The sequence below is a fragment of the Oncorhynchus clarkii genome, chromosome 6 (genome assembly GCF_045791955.1).
Source record: "Oncorhynchus clarkii lewisi isolate Uvic-CL-2024 chromosome 6, UVic_Ocla_1.0, whole genome shotgun sequence".
NCBI classification, from domain to species: Eukaryota; Metazoa; Chordata; class Actinopteri; order Salmoniformes; family Salmonidae; genus Oncorhynchus; species Oncorhynchus clarkii.
In genome coordinates, this window is record NC_092152.1 from 18,973,649 (window position 1) to 18,988,496 (window position 14,848).

The 14,848-nt window shown below is 41.9% G+C and overlaps 1 protein-coding gene across 1 annotated transcript; it reads left to right on the plus strand.

Annotated features, from left to right (window-relative positions):
- Positions 1-895: 895 nt before the first annotated feature.
- On the plus strand, positions 896-8,667 carry LOC139410712 (ubiquitin-conjugating enzyme E2 R2-like). The gene is made up of 5 exons (XM_071156138.1): positions 896-1,901; positions 4,863-4,949; positions 5,260-5,357; positions 5,585-5,719; positions 5,906-8,667. Exons 1-5 carry the CDS (start codon positions 1,725-1,727, stop codon positions 6,153-6,155), a joined length of 747 nt encoding a protein of 248 aa, XP_071012239.1. The 5' UTR covers positions 896-1,724; the 3' UTR covers positions 6,156-8,667.
- Positions 8,668-14,848: the final 6,181 nt, after the last annotated feature.

Here is a 14,848-nt window from a genome sequence, read left to right on the forward strand (position 1 = left end):
ATCAAATGCATTGGTCACATACACATGGTTAGCAGATGTTATTGCGAGTGTAGCAAAATGTTTGTGCTTCTAGTTCCAACAGTGCAGCAATATCTAACAAGTAATATCTAACAATTCCACAACAAATACCTAATACACACAAATCTAAGTAAAGTGATGGAATAAGAATATATAAATATATGGATGAGCAATGTCAGAGCGCATAGGCTAAGATGCAATAAATAGTATAGAATACAGAATATACATGAGATGAGTAATGCAAGATATGTAAACATTATTAAAGTGCCATTATTAAAGTGACTAGTGTTCCATTTATTAAAGTGGCCAATGATTTCAAGTCCGTATGTAGGCAGTGGCCTCTCTGTGCTAGTGATGGCTGTTTAACAGTCTGATGGCCTTGAGATAGAAGCTGTTTTTCAGTCTCTTGGTCTGAGCTTTGATGCACCTGTACTGACCTCGCCTTCTGGGTGGTGATAGCATTATAATAGAATAAGGCTTGTGATATATGGACAATATACCAGACTAAGGGCGGTCTACTACCACCCTACGTTGCGTCGTGCTTAAGAACATCATTTAGCCGTGGTATATCGTCCATACCACACCCCCTCGGGCATTATTGCTTAATTATACTGCACTCGGCGATTTTGTTTTGTAAGGGTCGTGGGATACAGAGAAAAGCTATCCTCCCGAACACAAACAAGAGGCTGAGAACAACCCGTTGGACCTGCAAAGAGTCTAGACAGATCTACAGAGAACGGACGAATGACACAGGAAAAACAGTATAAACACCGTTTATCATCTAATTCTACTTTTCATTATAACATTATGAAACAAGTTAAAATGGTTTGATACCAAATTTTTTCGTAAAACGTAAGTGCAAGGTGTTGCCTACGCTACGACGTAAGTGCGCGAGGCAGCAAGCGCAGTGAAATCTCCAGGAAGCAAAGGTTGGAATTTAAGAGAGAAGGAAGTTCCTACACAAATGTGGATTAATTTATAACGCTGTAGTTATTTTAAAGATATATTGCTGGTCATATGATTACACAAAAAAAAAACGAATCATGAACGTTGGTAGAGTTTGAGACTCGTGGAGCAGCTAGCGAGCTCTCAAACAAACAAATGTCAAAACAACCCGCAGGATCTGCCGAGTCTTGACAGATCGACTTAGAACGAACGAATGACACAGGAAAAACAGAAACACCGTTTGTCATCTAATTGTACTTTTCATAACATTATGAATCAAGTTATAAATGGTTGGATATCAAAGACGCTAGCTATATTTTGAACGTGGGGACAGAAGGTCATTTGTAAACCTGACCACCACCAGAATAAAAAAATAACAGATGCACAGATCGAGGAATATGCAGCGATAAAACATTTGGCGTGTCATAAAACTGTATATAAATATTTTAGTCTCTACCAATAGTAGCTTCTTCATTATCCAATGAACTGTCAACACTGCCAGCAGAAGTTTTATCGCTAGTTAATGCTCCCGACTTGTTTAGAGCAGGCTGCACCGTTAGGTGGATAGCTAGTGCTAGCCACCTACCATCAAGACGTGGAGGTTAATGCTTGCATACATTTATATGACTACCAGCTGTTGCTTGTTGGGACGAGCAATTTGAATTGGTCCTGTTTTATTTGACTGGCTGTTGAGAAAACTGCCAAAGAGCGAGAGCAAACGGGGTCGTCCGGTTTTGACACTTCATTACTCTTGGGTCACCATGGCGCAGCAGCAGATGCCAAGCTCTCATAAGGCACTGATGCTTGAACTGAAGTCTCTCCAAGAGGAACCAGTGGAGGGTTTCCGCATCACCCCAGTAGAAGAGTCAGACTTGTACAACTGGGAGGTGGCCATATTTGGACCCCCCAACACACTTTACGAGGGGGGATACTTCAAGGTGAGGGATAATTTAGTCTCAACTGGTTTTGCCTCTGGACCCAAATTGAACCAGGTTGTCTCAGTTGCGACCCAATATTTGCATCGAGAAAAATAATTGCCAAAATACAATCAGGAAAACAATTTTTTATGCTGTATTGATATTAAATGTTTCAATTACATTAATGTTTATAAACTCACTGGTTTGAGACCACAAAATCAGCCAAAATAGCACTGCAAATAGCTCTATATTGAAAGTACTGTGATTGAAGAAAAATTGTTCAGAGATTAATTTATTTAAAAAATGTACATTCATTAGAATTTATTCACACTTCTACCTGGTTTATGTTAAATTCAGATGAGTATTTTTTTCACATCAAATAATTTATAAAAAAATATGAATATGAAATATGAATACTCAGACACCTATGACCCATTCAAAACCTCCCACGACCCACCAGTTGAGAATCGCTGATTTAGTCTGTCTTGTCTGTGGGCAATACACCTGATCCGGGCTAACTCTAGTCTTATAGTATAGACATAAAATAACAAGAATCCAAACAGTACTTTTAGCATAGCCTAACACAACACACCTTTTTGTTGTTATATTTATATGTAGACAATCAGTGTTTGACTGGCCACCGTGAGTGCTAGCCCTTAATCATGACTCTAACCATTACATTACATATAAGAGTCTGTGAAGGAAGGTTCCTTCTGTAGGGGCGAGTTTTGTTAAGAGCTGCGATGCTTGCTTGCAGTACGGTTTTGGAAACATAAGGACCTTGTATTTCATATCGGCGAGAAATACACTGAACAAAAATATAAATGCAACATGCAACAATTTTTAAGATTTTACTGAATTAGTCAATGGAAATAAATTCATTAGGCCCTCTTAATCTATGGATTTCACATGAATCGGAATACCGATATGCATCTGTTGGTCACAGATTACCTGAAATAAAATTAGGGGTGTGGATCAGGCAACCAGTCAGTATCTGGTGTGACCACCATTTGCCTAATGCAGTGTAACACATCTGTTGTCCCACTCCTCTTCAATGGCAGTACGAAGTTGCTGGATATTGGTGGGAACTGGAACATGCATCCTCAATGGGTGATGACATGTCTGGTGAGTTTGCAGGCCATGGAAGAAGTGGGACATTTTCAGCTTCCAGGAATTCTGTGCAGCCTTGCAACATGGGGCCATGGATTGTCAGGCTGAAACATGAGATGATGACGGCGGATGAATGGCACGACAATGGAGCCTCAGGATCTCGTCACAGTATCTCTGTGCATTGAAATTGCCATCGATAAAATGTAATTGTGTTTGTTGCCCATAGCTTATGCCTGCTCATACCGTAACCCCACCGCCACCATGGGCCACTGTTCACAATGTGAAACCGCTCGCCCACACAATGCCATACATGCTGTCTACCATCTGAAACTGGGATTATTCTCTGAAGAGCACACTTCTCCAGCGTGCCGGTGGCCATCAAAAGGGAGCATTTGCCCACTGAAGTCAGTTACGACCGCGAACTGCAGTCAGGTTAAGACCCTGGTGAGGACGATGAGCATGCAAATGAGATTCCCTGTGACGGTTTCTGACAGTTATTGACATTATTTGGTTGTGCAAACCAACAGTGTCATCAGCTGTCCGGGTGACTGGTCTCTGACGATCCCGCAGTTGATGAAGACAGATATGGAGGTCCTGGGCTGGCGTGGTTACACATGGTTTGCGGTGGGGCCGGTTGGACGTTCTGCCAAATTCTCTAAAACGAAGTTGGAGGTGGCTCATGGTAGAGAAACCAATATTAAATTATCTGGCAACAACACTGGTGGTCATTCCTGCAGTCAGCATGACAATTGCATGCTCCCTCAACTTGAGACATCTGTGGCATTATGATGTGTGATGACAACTGCACATTTTTAGAGTGGCCTTTTATTGTCCCCAGCACAAGGTGCACCTGTGTAATGATCATGCTGTTTAATCAGCTTCTTGATATGCCACACCTGTCAGGTGGATGGATTGTCTTGGCAAATGAGAAATGCTCACTTACAGGGATGTAAACAAATTTGTGCACAACATTTGAGAGAAATAAGCTTTTTGTGCGTATTGAACATTTCTGGGATATTTTATTTCAGCTCATGAAACATTTCTATAAATGTTGGATCAGCTTCAAGTTTGATTTCCCAATAAATAATTTACCATCTACAGTTCAGACTCAGTGTCTTCTAATGACAACAATTGAGGGCATAACTGCATGTGCTTGAGTGCAATGTTTTTTTACAAGTACATTATTATATTTATATTTTTTTCAGTATAATTTTCTAAAAACATAAGGTTAAATTGATTCACAACTTTTATAGGGTTGTGGTTCTCACACAGCCATATTTCCATGTTACAGTGCTTGTTTACGGAAGACAGAGTGGACTACTCTGTGCTAATCAGCTATATGTGTCACCGAACACCTTTGTGTAAACCACAATTTATGGTGTAAACGGAAGACAGACGACACAAATGTGTTGTCACTGAAAAATACTGTCGGTTGCAAATGTGTTAAAACAATGTAAAGTAAGTGTGTGATTTGCATTTGTGAATTATTTTGATGGGATATGAAAGTAGAAGGATTTATGTTTCTAGAACCGTACCGCACCGCAATTGAGAATCGATTCACATTTAGATGGGAGTAGTTGGTTGCTTTGGCTTCCAGAGCCAATTCACCCTTTAAACATACTAAGGAGTAACGTTAGGCACCTCTAACCCATTATTGAGCTGCGTGAGTGCATACCCCGGCCTAGAGAGCAATGTTTGACAAACTTGGCGTACCACTTTAATGACCATCGAAAAATACTCCTTTGTTTGTTATGTTACAACTGAGTTGTTATCTGTCACCCAGGCCAAAATCCACCAGTGGGTTTCAACACACTTTCTGAAATGTCAAAGTATTCCTGCCCTCACAAATCACTGATTTTCTCTCATTTCTAGGCACACATTAAGTTTCCAGTTGACTACCCTTACTGTCCACCTACTTTCCGTTTCCTCACGAAGATGTGGCACCCCAACATATATGAGGTGAGGTGTACCACATTGTATGTTTGTGTAAGAGTTAAGGATGGATCGTAAGCTCATTCCACAACTAGCTTGGTACTTTTTGGGTGGCTCAGCCCTTTGGAACATTGTCAAATAGGGCGGTAACGTGTGTTGCGAAACAGAGGATCACTGGTTCAAGCCCAGTATGGGGCAGTCGGACAGTGTAGGAAGCTAAGCTGTTAGCAGCACACTGACCCCCGCTGTGTTTGTGTGTCTTGCTTTTGTGTGATTATATGAATTTATGGCCAGTTGTTGCTATTGCTGTGGAGTGTAACATGTTGCTTGTCTACAGAATGGGGACGTGTGTATCTCCATCCTTCACCCCCCTGTTGACGACCCCCGGAGCGGAGAGCTGCCCTCTGAGAGATGGAATCCCACCCAGAATGTCAGGTAAAACACCTGGGCTGCGTTCAGGATGAAGTAAACCTAGCAAACATTTAAGTGAACAGACAGGGTACTGTTCTGAACAACCTGTTGAGGAACATTGTAATGATGGTGGCTCAGAGGGCAGTTGTGCGGTGTGATGCTGGACATATTGTTCTAAAACGTTGCAAAATGTTTCATCAACTGAACACACCCCCAACTCTCTGGACATATGTATATGTCTGTATGTTCAGGACCATCCTACTGAGTGTGATCTCTCTGTTGAATGAGCCCAACACCTTCTCCCCGGCCAATGTCGATGCCTCTGTTATGTTCCGCAAGTGGAGAGACAGCAAGGGCAAGGACAAAGAGTATGCCGAGATCATCAGGTTCTTAGAATTCACTTTCTTTTAAACACAAAATGACAAACAACATCATGCTCGTTTATACACATGCAAGTAAACGTCAAAATTCGGTGCAATCATTCACTTCATTTTTATATCTGAAACCTCTCACTCTTCTGTCTGTTGTGCTCTCTCCCTCTCTATTTCTCTCTCGCTGTCTATCTCTCTCAGGAAGCAGGTCGTGTCCACTAAAGTGGAGGCGGAGCAGGACGGCGTGAAGGTGCCTACTACGCTGGCAGAGTACTGCATCCAGACCAAAGTGCCTTCCCACGACAGCAGCTCGGACCTGCTCTACGATGACCTCTACGATGATGACATCGAGGAGGACGACGACGATGACGATGATGCAGAGGCAGTGGGCCAGATGGCAGGAGAGGGTGGCTTCAATGACGAGGAAGACTCGGGCAACGAAGAGTCATGACCTTCCTTCTCCTCTCGTTGTTTATCTTGCTCCTTCCCACACCCTTCCTACCGAGGACTCCGCTGCAGCCTCGTCCTGTTCTGTCCTTACTTTCTGATTCCTTCCCACGTGCGCTCACACACACTCTTGCTGACTCCATCCCTTCTTGAAGGCGTCTCCTTGGCACTTACTTTACCTTGAGATTTGTTTCAATCTCTGTCAAACATGCCCAAATGCATAATTTTAACATCTGTATGGGGATCAGATTTATTTGTTTTATTATGGCATTTTTTGTTTTTCTAATTTATCTCCCTCATTGACATTCATGAGGCATAATCAGTGGGTTAGTTTATGCAACTTTACTTGTGGTCAGTTATATCACAAAGTGATATAAACCAAAATGGTTGTTTCTCTTTCAACTATTTGATGGGTCCTTATTAAACAATTAAACAGAATTGCATGCCTTTTGATGACACGAATTTGGCATGTATGCTGACTACCAGTGTTGCAAAAAACATTTAGTGAGAATTGCAATTGGCTGCTTGATTTGTCGCTAGATTACATTTTGCAGTTGCCGCCACAACTTCACGGCTCCAATTTGCATTGCTGCGGTCCCCGAAATTCGCCCCTTTTCCTGCCGCACACCCCTTCCCCTTGTGCTTCTCTGCCTGTGTGTGCACCTGCTGTGACTTCTGTTGCATAGGCAGCTATTCCCAATCTTGTTTGTGGGAAAAGTCGCTAAATGGTATCAAAACTCCCCAAAGGCAGCCTGAAAAGTAGTTTGACGCTAGGTTCTTTGAAAAAAGTCGCTGTGGGGGTCTGAGCTCTCTAAATATAGCGACTTCAAGTTGGCAACACTGGTCTCTATCCCTCCCAGGGTTCTATCCCTCCCAGGGTTCACATACACATTCCTCTTACAAACTAATTTAATTCCTTTTAAACTATATAGTGTAAAACCAAATCCTATTCAGATGTAAAACCAATTTAAATTAACTCATTTGTTCTTAAGCTGTGTAACAAGAGTGGTAAGATGCACTCAATGAACATACATCTTACTCTGTCTCACACAGTCAACAAAATGAAGACCCTTTAATAAAAATAAACTCATTTTCTGTATTGCCCTGACAGGGATCTGAACACAAAAAGGACACTTATTTTGCCATTTTTGGTAGGTTCCCCATTTTTCTCTGAGTAATCTACTCAATCAAAGATCGCTAACAGAAAGGAAGGGTTGGGCACTCACTACCAACAAGCATCTCTTTGAGTGGATGCATCTCAGCATGCATCTCTCCAACCAGAGACAGCAGAGAAGCAATCTCTGCTCCAAACTCTCATACACCTGATGTCATTTGAGCTCTCAAACAGAAGATGCTCCCGAGTATTGGTACCGTACCAGCGCTGGATAATTTCCATGGAGACTGGACTGGTGATAGAGTTGTTTCCATGGAGACTGATTTGTAACTACCCTATCTTTCTTTGGGGGACTTGAACACCATGGATAAATGAGACAAGCGGACCCCCCCACACACACACACAGAGCGGTGGAGCCATGAGAATGCTCTGCACAGAAAACAGCAGGGATCACTGCTGTTTCAAGAACATTTGATCTGTTGTTTGTATTTGCTGTAGTCTATAATCTCCCATTCAAGGTTTTATGAAAACATCTCACTTTACCCAGATACACAGGCAATGAATGCTGGATCACCATAGGAAGTGTTGGCCATTCCATAACACGTTGTTACAGCTTTAGTTTGGGGTGTCTGTGTCACCTACCTCCTCTACATGTGTATGTGCAACAGGCCTAGGTTCCCATACTATTTGAAATCATTTCAAATGTCACAAAAGTGCAAACCTCACCTACTGGACATCCCAGACTGGCAAAAGCTAACTAATTGTAGATTTCAAATAGTATTTGAACACAGGTCTGATGACCAAGAGATTTTGAGGGAAACGTTAACTGAATGCCACTTAAAGGCTTGGATTTTTTTATTTTGAGTCTGATAGTCCATAAGGGCTTCAAGAGTCGATGAGATTCATGATGTTTTGTTGAGAAAGAGATTCTCTCCCCAGTTTTAGTCACAGGCCCCTTGACCCCAGATAGGTAATCAATAAATAGAAAAGCATTCAGTTTGGCAACAAGTGGAGTGCTACATAATCATTAATGCTAATTTATTAGATAATTAATTTCAAGGATCATGTAGAGACTTGGGGCTCAATTCAACCAAACCCACTGGGCAGTATTCACGCAGTAGCATGTAGGCCTAAGCATACTAGGTAAACAAATATATTGCGTAAACATTGCCAAAGCAGGTTGGCTTTGATACGGCCATTGGTGTCTTTCAGCTATTAAGTGTTTAAGTATAACATTATCATTGTTTTTGTTTTCCTTGGTCTAACTTAACATGTGTCATTAATTTTTTATTGTAATGGATGTTCACCAAAGATAAGAGGCTTTCTTTTGTGAGTGTAAGGCTTTATCTTTGGGTTGTTTGTTGCACAAATAAATAGAGGGCACTGGAAATGTTGTCAAAGCTATTGCAAAGTGAGGTTACTTTTGACCATTAATAATCCACTGGTATGATATGAATTGGGGTTTCAAAGAAAAACAAAATGCATTCAAATGAAATGCCCCTCAAAGTTTACTGATGGTAAAATTGGTGGATGCAGAGGCAACCTAGTCTCAATCACAAGTGTCGGCAGCATTGAGAGCCTCCCACTACTGATATCCCTGTGTGTTATGGGGTAAGGTGAGGCTCTTAACCTTCTGCCTCTTGAAAGCCACATGGGCCTGAATAGAAAGAAAGATATAAACAGTATCAACTGTATAACAGGGCAACAAGGTATAAGCATTATACTTAAGGTTTTTTATTTTTCCCCTCGCATATCTCTTCAGAGTGATGAGAAGTAGCCCTTCCTTTTACCCTCTGCTTGGCTGCAGATGCGATTCTAAAGCAATCACTGGTAGAGGACATGTCTGTAGAGGGCTTCAGGCTGATAGCATTAACTACATGGAGCATGGCCTTGCTACTTTGGATTAAAACATCACCCACAAGGACCTGAAGTTGGTTGGATGCTTTTGAGATTGAATTTGCAGCTACATCCATGATCTTGGACTTGCCCTGTGGGTCGTCCATGTCTGTGGCATGTTCCACTATGGGATGACTGCTGACTAGCTTCAGGTAGATGGAAATGACCTGTCTTGACTAGGTTAGCGGCATCGGTGGACACACCATAGAAATAGAATGATTAGAAAGAGAGTGTCCAGTCGAGTCAGTGGTAGCACAATGGGTGGACTGGCGTTCTATTTCTATGGGCCATACAGCCATCCAGGCTTGCACACTTTCAGCTACTTTGAATGTGGCCACAATTCATCGCTCCCAATACTTGGGCGATGACGAATGGAGGTGTTGAGTCGCAGCAGCTCCCACTCATTGGTAAAGATGTAGGGGATTATGGTGATATTATTTATCAAGGTGCAGCTGCTACTACTCTTAAACCTTTGGATGCCATCTACCATAGTGCCCTTTGTTTTGTTACAGATAACAGTTTTCATAGCCGAGAGCTGTCACAAGCATTTGCATAGAGGTACTTCTCGCCAAGTAACTCCGCAAAGCTCTGAGCGAATGTACTGTATGTACATACAGTACATTCTAAGTAAATAGTTTTAAGATGGAAATGGTAATGGTACAGGTTCAACATTTTCTCTGTGTGGATGGTTAAAGCTTCCATTCAAGCACAGCCGGTTTCATTTCAACAGTGGGACTTAAACTTGAACGTTTTGTTATCTTGTTACTTGGGCGGGTTAGGGTTCATTGACAGGTTAGGGATGTGACAGGTTTCAAACCAAATTCCCACTATTTAAATAAAACAGACTGTTTGAATTAAATATTATATATTTTTTTTTATTTAAATGACTTAACACTCCAATTACATTAAGAGAGGTGTCTATTTTATTCAACTATTGGGCTTTTCATGATTTGAATCGTAGTCATATGATGATACTTGTATTTGTTTGATTGAAAGCTGACCATTTGTTCATTTAAGAAACTATAGACTGGACTGTGTGGTTTGAGTTCCACCCCTCAGACAAGTTCCTGTATATAATACTGATAAAATATATTTTGTTACACAATTAAAACATTGATGCAATGAGTTATAAAGAGATACAGTGCATTCGGAATGTATTCAGACTTTTTCCACATTTTGTTACGTTACAGCCTTATTCTAAAATTGATTAAATCGTTTTTTTCCCCCTCACCAATCTATACACAATTCCCCATAATGACAATGCAAACACTTGTCCCGAAGCCAATCCTGTGTTGTCTTGGCTGTGTGCTTAGGGTCGTTGTCCTGTTGGAAGGTGAACCTTCGCCCCCAGTCTGATGTCCTGAGTGCTCTGGAGCAGGTTTTCATCAAGGATCTCTCTCTACTTTGCTCCGTTCATCTTTCCCTCGATCCTGACTAGTCTCCCAGTCCCTGCCGCTGAAAAACCTCCCCACAGCATGATGCTGCCACCACCATTCTTCACCGTAGGGATGGTGCCAGGTTTTCTCCAGATGTCACGCTTGGCATTCAGGCCAAAGAGTTCAATCTTGGTTTCATCAGACCAGATAATCTTGTTTCTCATGGTCTGAGAGTCTAGGTGGCTTTTGGCAAACTCCAAGCGGGCTGTCATGTGCCTTTTTGCTGAGTGGCTTCCGTCTGGCCACTCTACCATAAAGGCCTGATTGGTGGAGTTCTGCAGTGACGGTTGTCTTTCTGGAAGACTCTCCCATCTCTACAGAGGAACTCTGAAGCTCTGTCAGAGTGACCATCGGGTTCTTGCTCACCTCCCTGACCAAGGCCCTTCACCCCCGATTGCTCATTTTGGCCGGGTAGCCAGCTCTATGAAGAGCCTCGGTGGTTCCAAACTTCTTCCATTTAAGAATGATGAGGCCACTGTGTTCTTGGGGACCTTCAATGCTGCAGAAATGTTTTGGTACCCTTCCCCAGATCTGTGCCTCAACACAATCCTGTCTCGGAGCTCTACGGACAATTCCTTCAACCTCATGGCTTGGTTTTTGCTCTGACATGCACTGTCAACTGTAGGACCTTATATAGACAGGTGTGTGCCTTTCCAAATCATGTCCAATCAATTGAATTTACCACAGGTGGACTCCAATCAAGTTGTAGAAACATCTCAAGGATGATCAATGGAAACAGGATTCACCTGAGCTCAATTTCGAGTATCATAGCGAAGGGTCTGAATACTTATGTAAATAAGGTATTTGTTTTTATTTTGATAAATTAGCAAACATTTCTAAAAACCTGTTTTCGCATTGTCATTATTGTGTATAGATTGATGAGGAACAAAAATTAATTTAATCAATTTTAGAATTATGCTGTAACGTAACAAAATGTGGAAAAAATCAAGGGGTCTGAATACTTTCCGAATGCACTGTACATTGCACTGTCATGCTTTATCTTGTTCTAATTTACAGCATCAGTTACTAGATGGCTGTGAATGATAAGAAAATAAACATTGTTATCTATAGTTTGACAACTGAAAGTTTTTAGCAGTGGCAGAGCTGATCCCATTCAAATAAGCAAAACAAAAGAGACACCTGAGACTGAAACATATGCAAGTCACCTGATGACCGGTTGCCTAACACCTGTGTGTGATGTATTTTTTTCCCGTTTTTGTACATAAAACATTTAAGAAAAAGAAAGCTCAGTCCAAAATTAAACGTGTTATTGTAAAATCATATCGGATATAAACATTCCTTACAGAGGAAGATCATTCAAGTGACAAATGATGGTGTTTGTATATTATTTTATGAAAGTAAAGTGTTTGAAATGGGCTTCAGCAAAGACAAAAAAGAGGACAAATAAATATGGGACAATCACATTCCTCCAAAAATGACCAACAAGCATGTGGGCAGAAAGCGCTACTGCACACAGATCATAAAAAATACATTGTGATGTTGGACATGACTAGGACCAGATGGAATCTGAGGTGCCAATTTCTTACCAATTGGTGACAGACATCAACTCCAACAGAATTCAAACTATTGTCTCTTCCAAATTTGCACCCTCCATTGAGGCATGCCTGCATTAGGAAGTCAATTAGAGTCCGTCTTAGTGGATTTACATTTTGTGGTTGTTGGTATACACTGAGTGTGCAAAACATAAAGAACACCAGCACTTTCCATGACATCAGTCAGTGGGCAGCTGCCTACAGTGTCAGCTGCAATGTCAAACAAGCCCTGAGGCTTTAGCATCCTGTTTGCCCTGACCCTTGGACGCCTGTTTTCTAAATGTCCATGTAATGCTCTGCGCATGTGCTATACAAAACCTTTACAGGGCCAGGCCAACAGGTTGCTAAGCCACTGATGCACAGAATATCATTCCCAAGGCGAGTGTTTCCCAACTCCAGTCCACCCAACAGCACTAATTTGTGTTTTAGCCCCGGACAAACACACCTGATTTAACTAATCATCGAGCCCTCAATGAGTTGAATCAGGTGAGTTTGTCAGATGCTACAACAAGAATGTTTGCTGTTGGGGGTACTCGAGGACTGGAGTTGGGAAACATTGCCCTAGACATAGGGTTTTAAAGGCAATGCAGTTTCCCGACCTTGTGTAAGAAAATAAGAGGTTGAACAGCAGAACTGGGGGAAAAAAACAGGAAGGTCACTACGAGAGCTATGCACCCATTGTCATAGGGGATCACATCCTTCACCACCGACACAATAAGAGACGACCCGAAACTGACCACCAGCGTCGCCAAGATGACCATGATGGTTCTGAAAGCCCTCATCTTCAATTGTTCACTCTGCTTCTTGTCCCCGCCCCCTTCCCCCGGCCCTGGACGAATCAGAACCCTCAGAACGGCCAGGCTACAGAAACACATGAACATTAAAGGGGGTAGGAACAAGCCAAAAAGCAGTTTGGTGGGATATAATGGAAAACACCATACCATCACCCCCACCCAGCCCAGCGAAACCAGCCAGATAACCCCAGTCAGGGCCCACCTGTACCGGGGGGCTCTGAGCCTCAGGTAGGCCACAGGGTGGACCACGGCCAGGTAACGCTCCAGGCAGGTACAGCAATGGAACAGAGGTCTACCACACGTGACAAGGCTATCACTCATTATGGAGATGATTATCAATGCATCCAAATTCAGGTAGTAGCTAATAGAGAAGCAGGTGATTATGAAGCTGTGGCCAATCTCCATTGCAGCCAGGTTACAGGTGAAGATCTCGATTGTTTTCGTTGTTGGTGTTGTCATGGGAACTCCCGGCCTGGTACTGAGCCACATGACCCAGGTGTTGAGGGGGACCATGAGGAGGAAGTTGATCAGGGAGATCACGGAAAAGAGCACCATTGCAGTTCTTGAATCTAAACACTCGAAGATGGGCTGGAAGGGGAGAGAGGTATTGGTGGTGTTGGGGAGGAGAGAGGTGTTGAGAGGGAGAGTGAAGGAATACCCCTTCTTGAAGAGTGCTTCCATGGATGTCTGTGGACGAGAGAGGAGGTGAATGGGGGTGTGTGTTTATGTTCTCTACTGAAGCAATAGCAGAGGTGCATAAAGATGGCGGTCTCAACTCAGAGCAATGTTGAGGGAATTCTATTTGAGTCAGAAAATAATACTCATATCATTGGTAAGATATACAAAGCCTTGCAGAAGGCCTATCCAACAGAATATCTTAGAAAGAAATATAAACTTTGGAACCAAGACCTAAAAAGAACTAATATTAGAACAAGCTGGAGGGAGTGTTGGAACATAACTAACGAAATTACAGTTAACGAAAATGTACAGTTAATCCAGTATAACCTAATGTACAGAATTTATTATACAAGAGACAAAATTCACAAATTTTACAACACAAAGGCAGAGTCATGTCGAAACTCTGGGGGCGGTATTTCATTTTTGGATAAAAAAACGTTTCCGTTTTAAACGGGATATTTTGTCACAACAAGATGCTTGACTATGCATATAATTGACAGATTTGGATAGAAAACACTCTAACGTTTCCAAAACTGCAAAGATATTGTCTGTGAGTGCAACAGAACTGATGTTACAGGCGAAACCCAGATAAAAATCCAATCAGGAAGTGCCCCATATTTTGAAAGCGCTGCATGCCAATGACTCCTTCAATGGCTGTGAATGGGCTACGAATGAGCTTACGCTTTATACGTATTCCCCAAGGTGTCTACAGAATTGTGACGTATTTTTATGCATTTATGTTGAAGAATATCCGTAAGGGACCACATTGAGCAAGTGGTCACATGATGGCTCCCGCAGAAAATCTTGCGTAAAGTACAGAGGTAGCCATTATTCCAATCGCTTCTAATGAGAAACCAATTGTCCCAGTGGATATATTATCAAATAGAAATGTGAAAAACACCTTGAGGATTGATTCTAAACAACGTTTGCCATGTTTCTGTCGATATTATGGAGCTAATTTTGAAAAAAGTTTGGTGTTGTAGTGACCGCATTTTCCGGTCGATTTCTCAGCCAAACTGAAGAACAAACGGAGCTATTTCGCCTACAAAAATAATATTTTTGGAAAAAAGGAACATTTGCTATCTAACTGGGAGTCTCGTGAGTGAAAACATCCAAAGTTCTTCAAAGGTAAATTATTTAATTTGATTGCTTTTCTTATTTTCGTGAAAATGTTGCCTGCTGCTAGCAGGGCATAATGCTATACTAGGCTATGATAAACTTACACA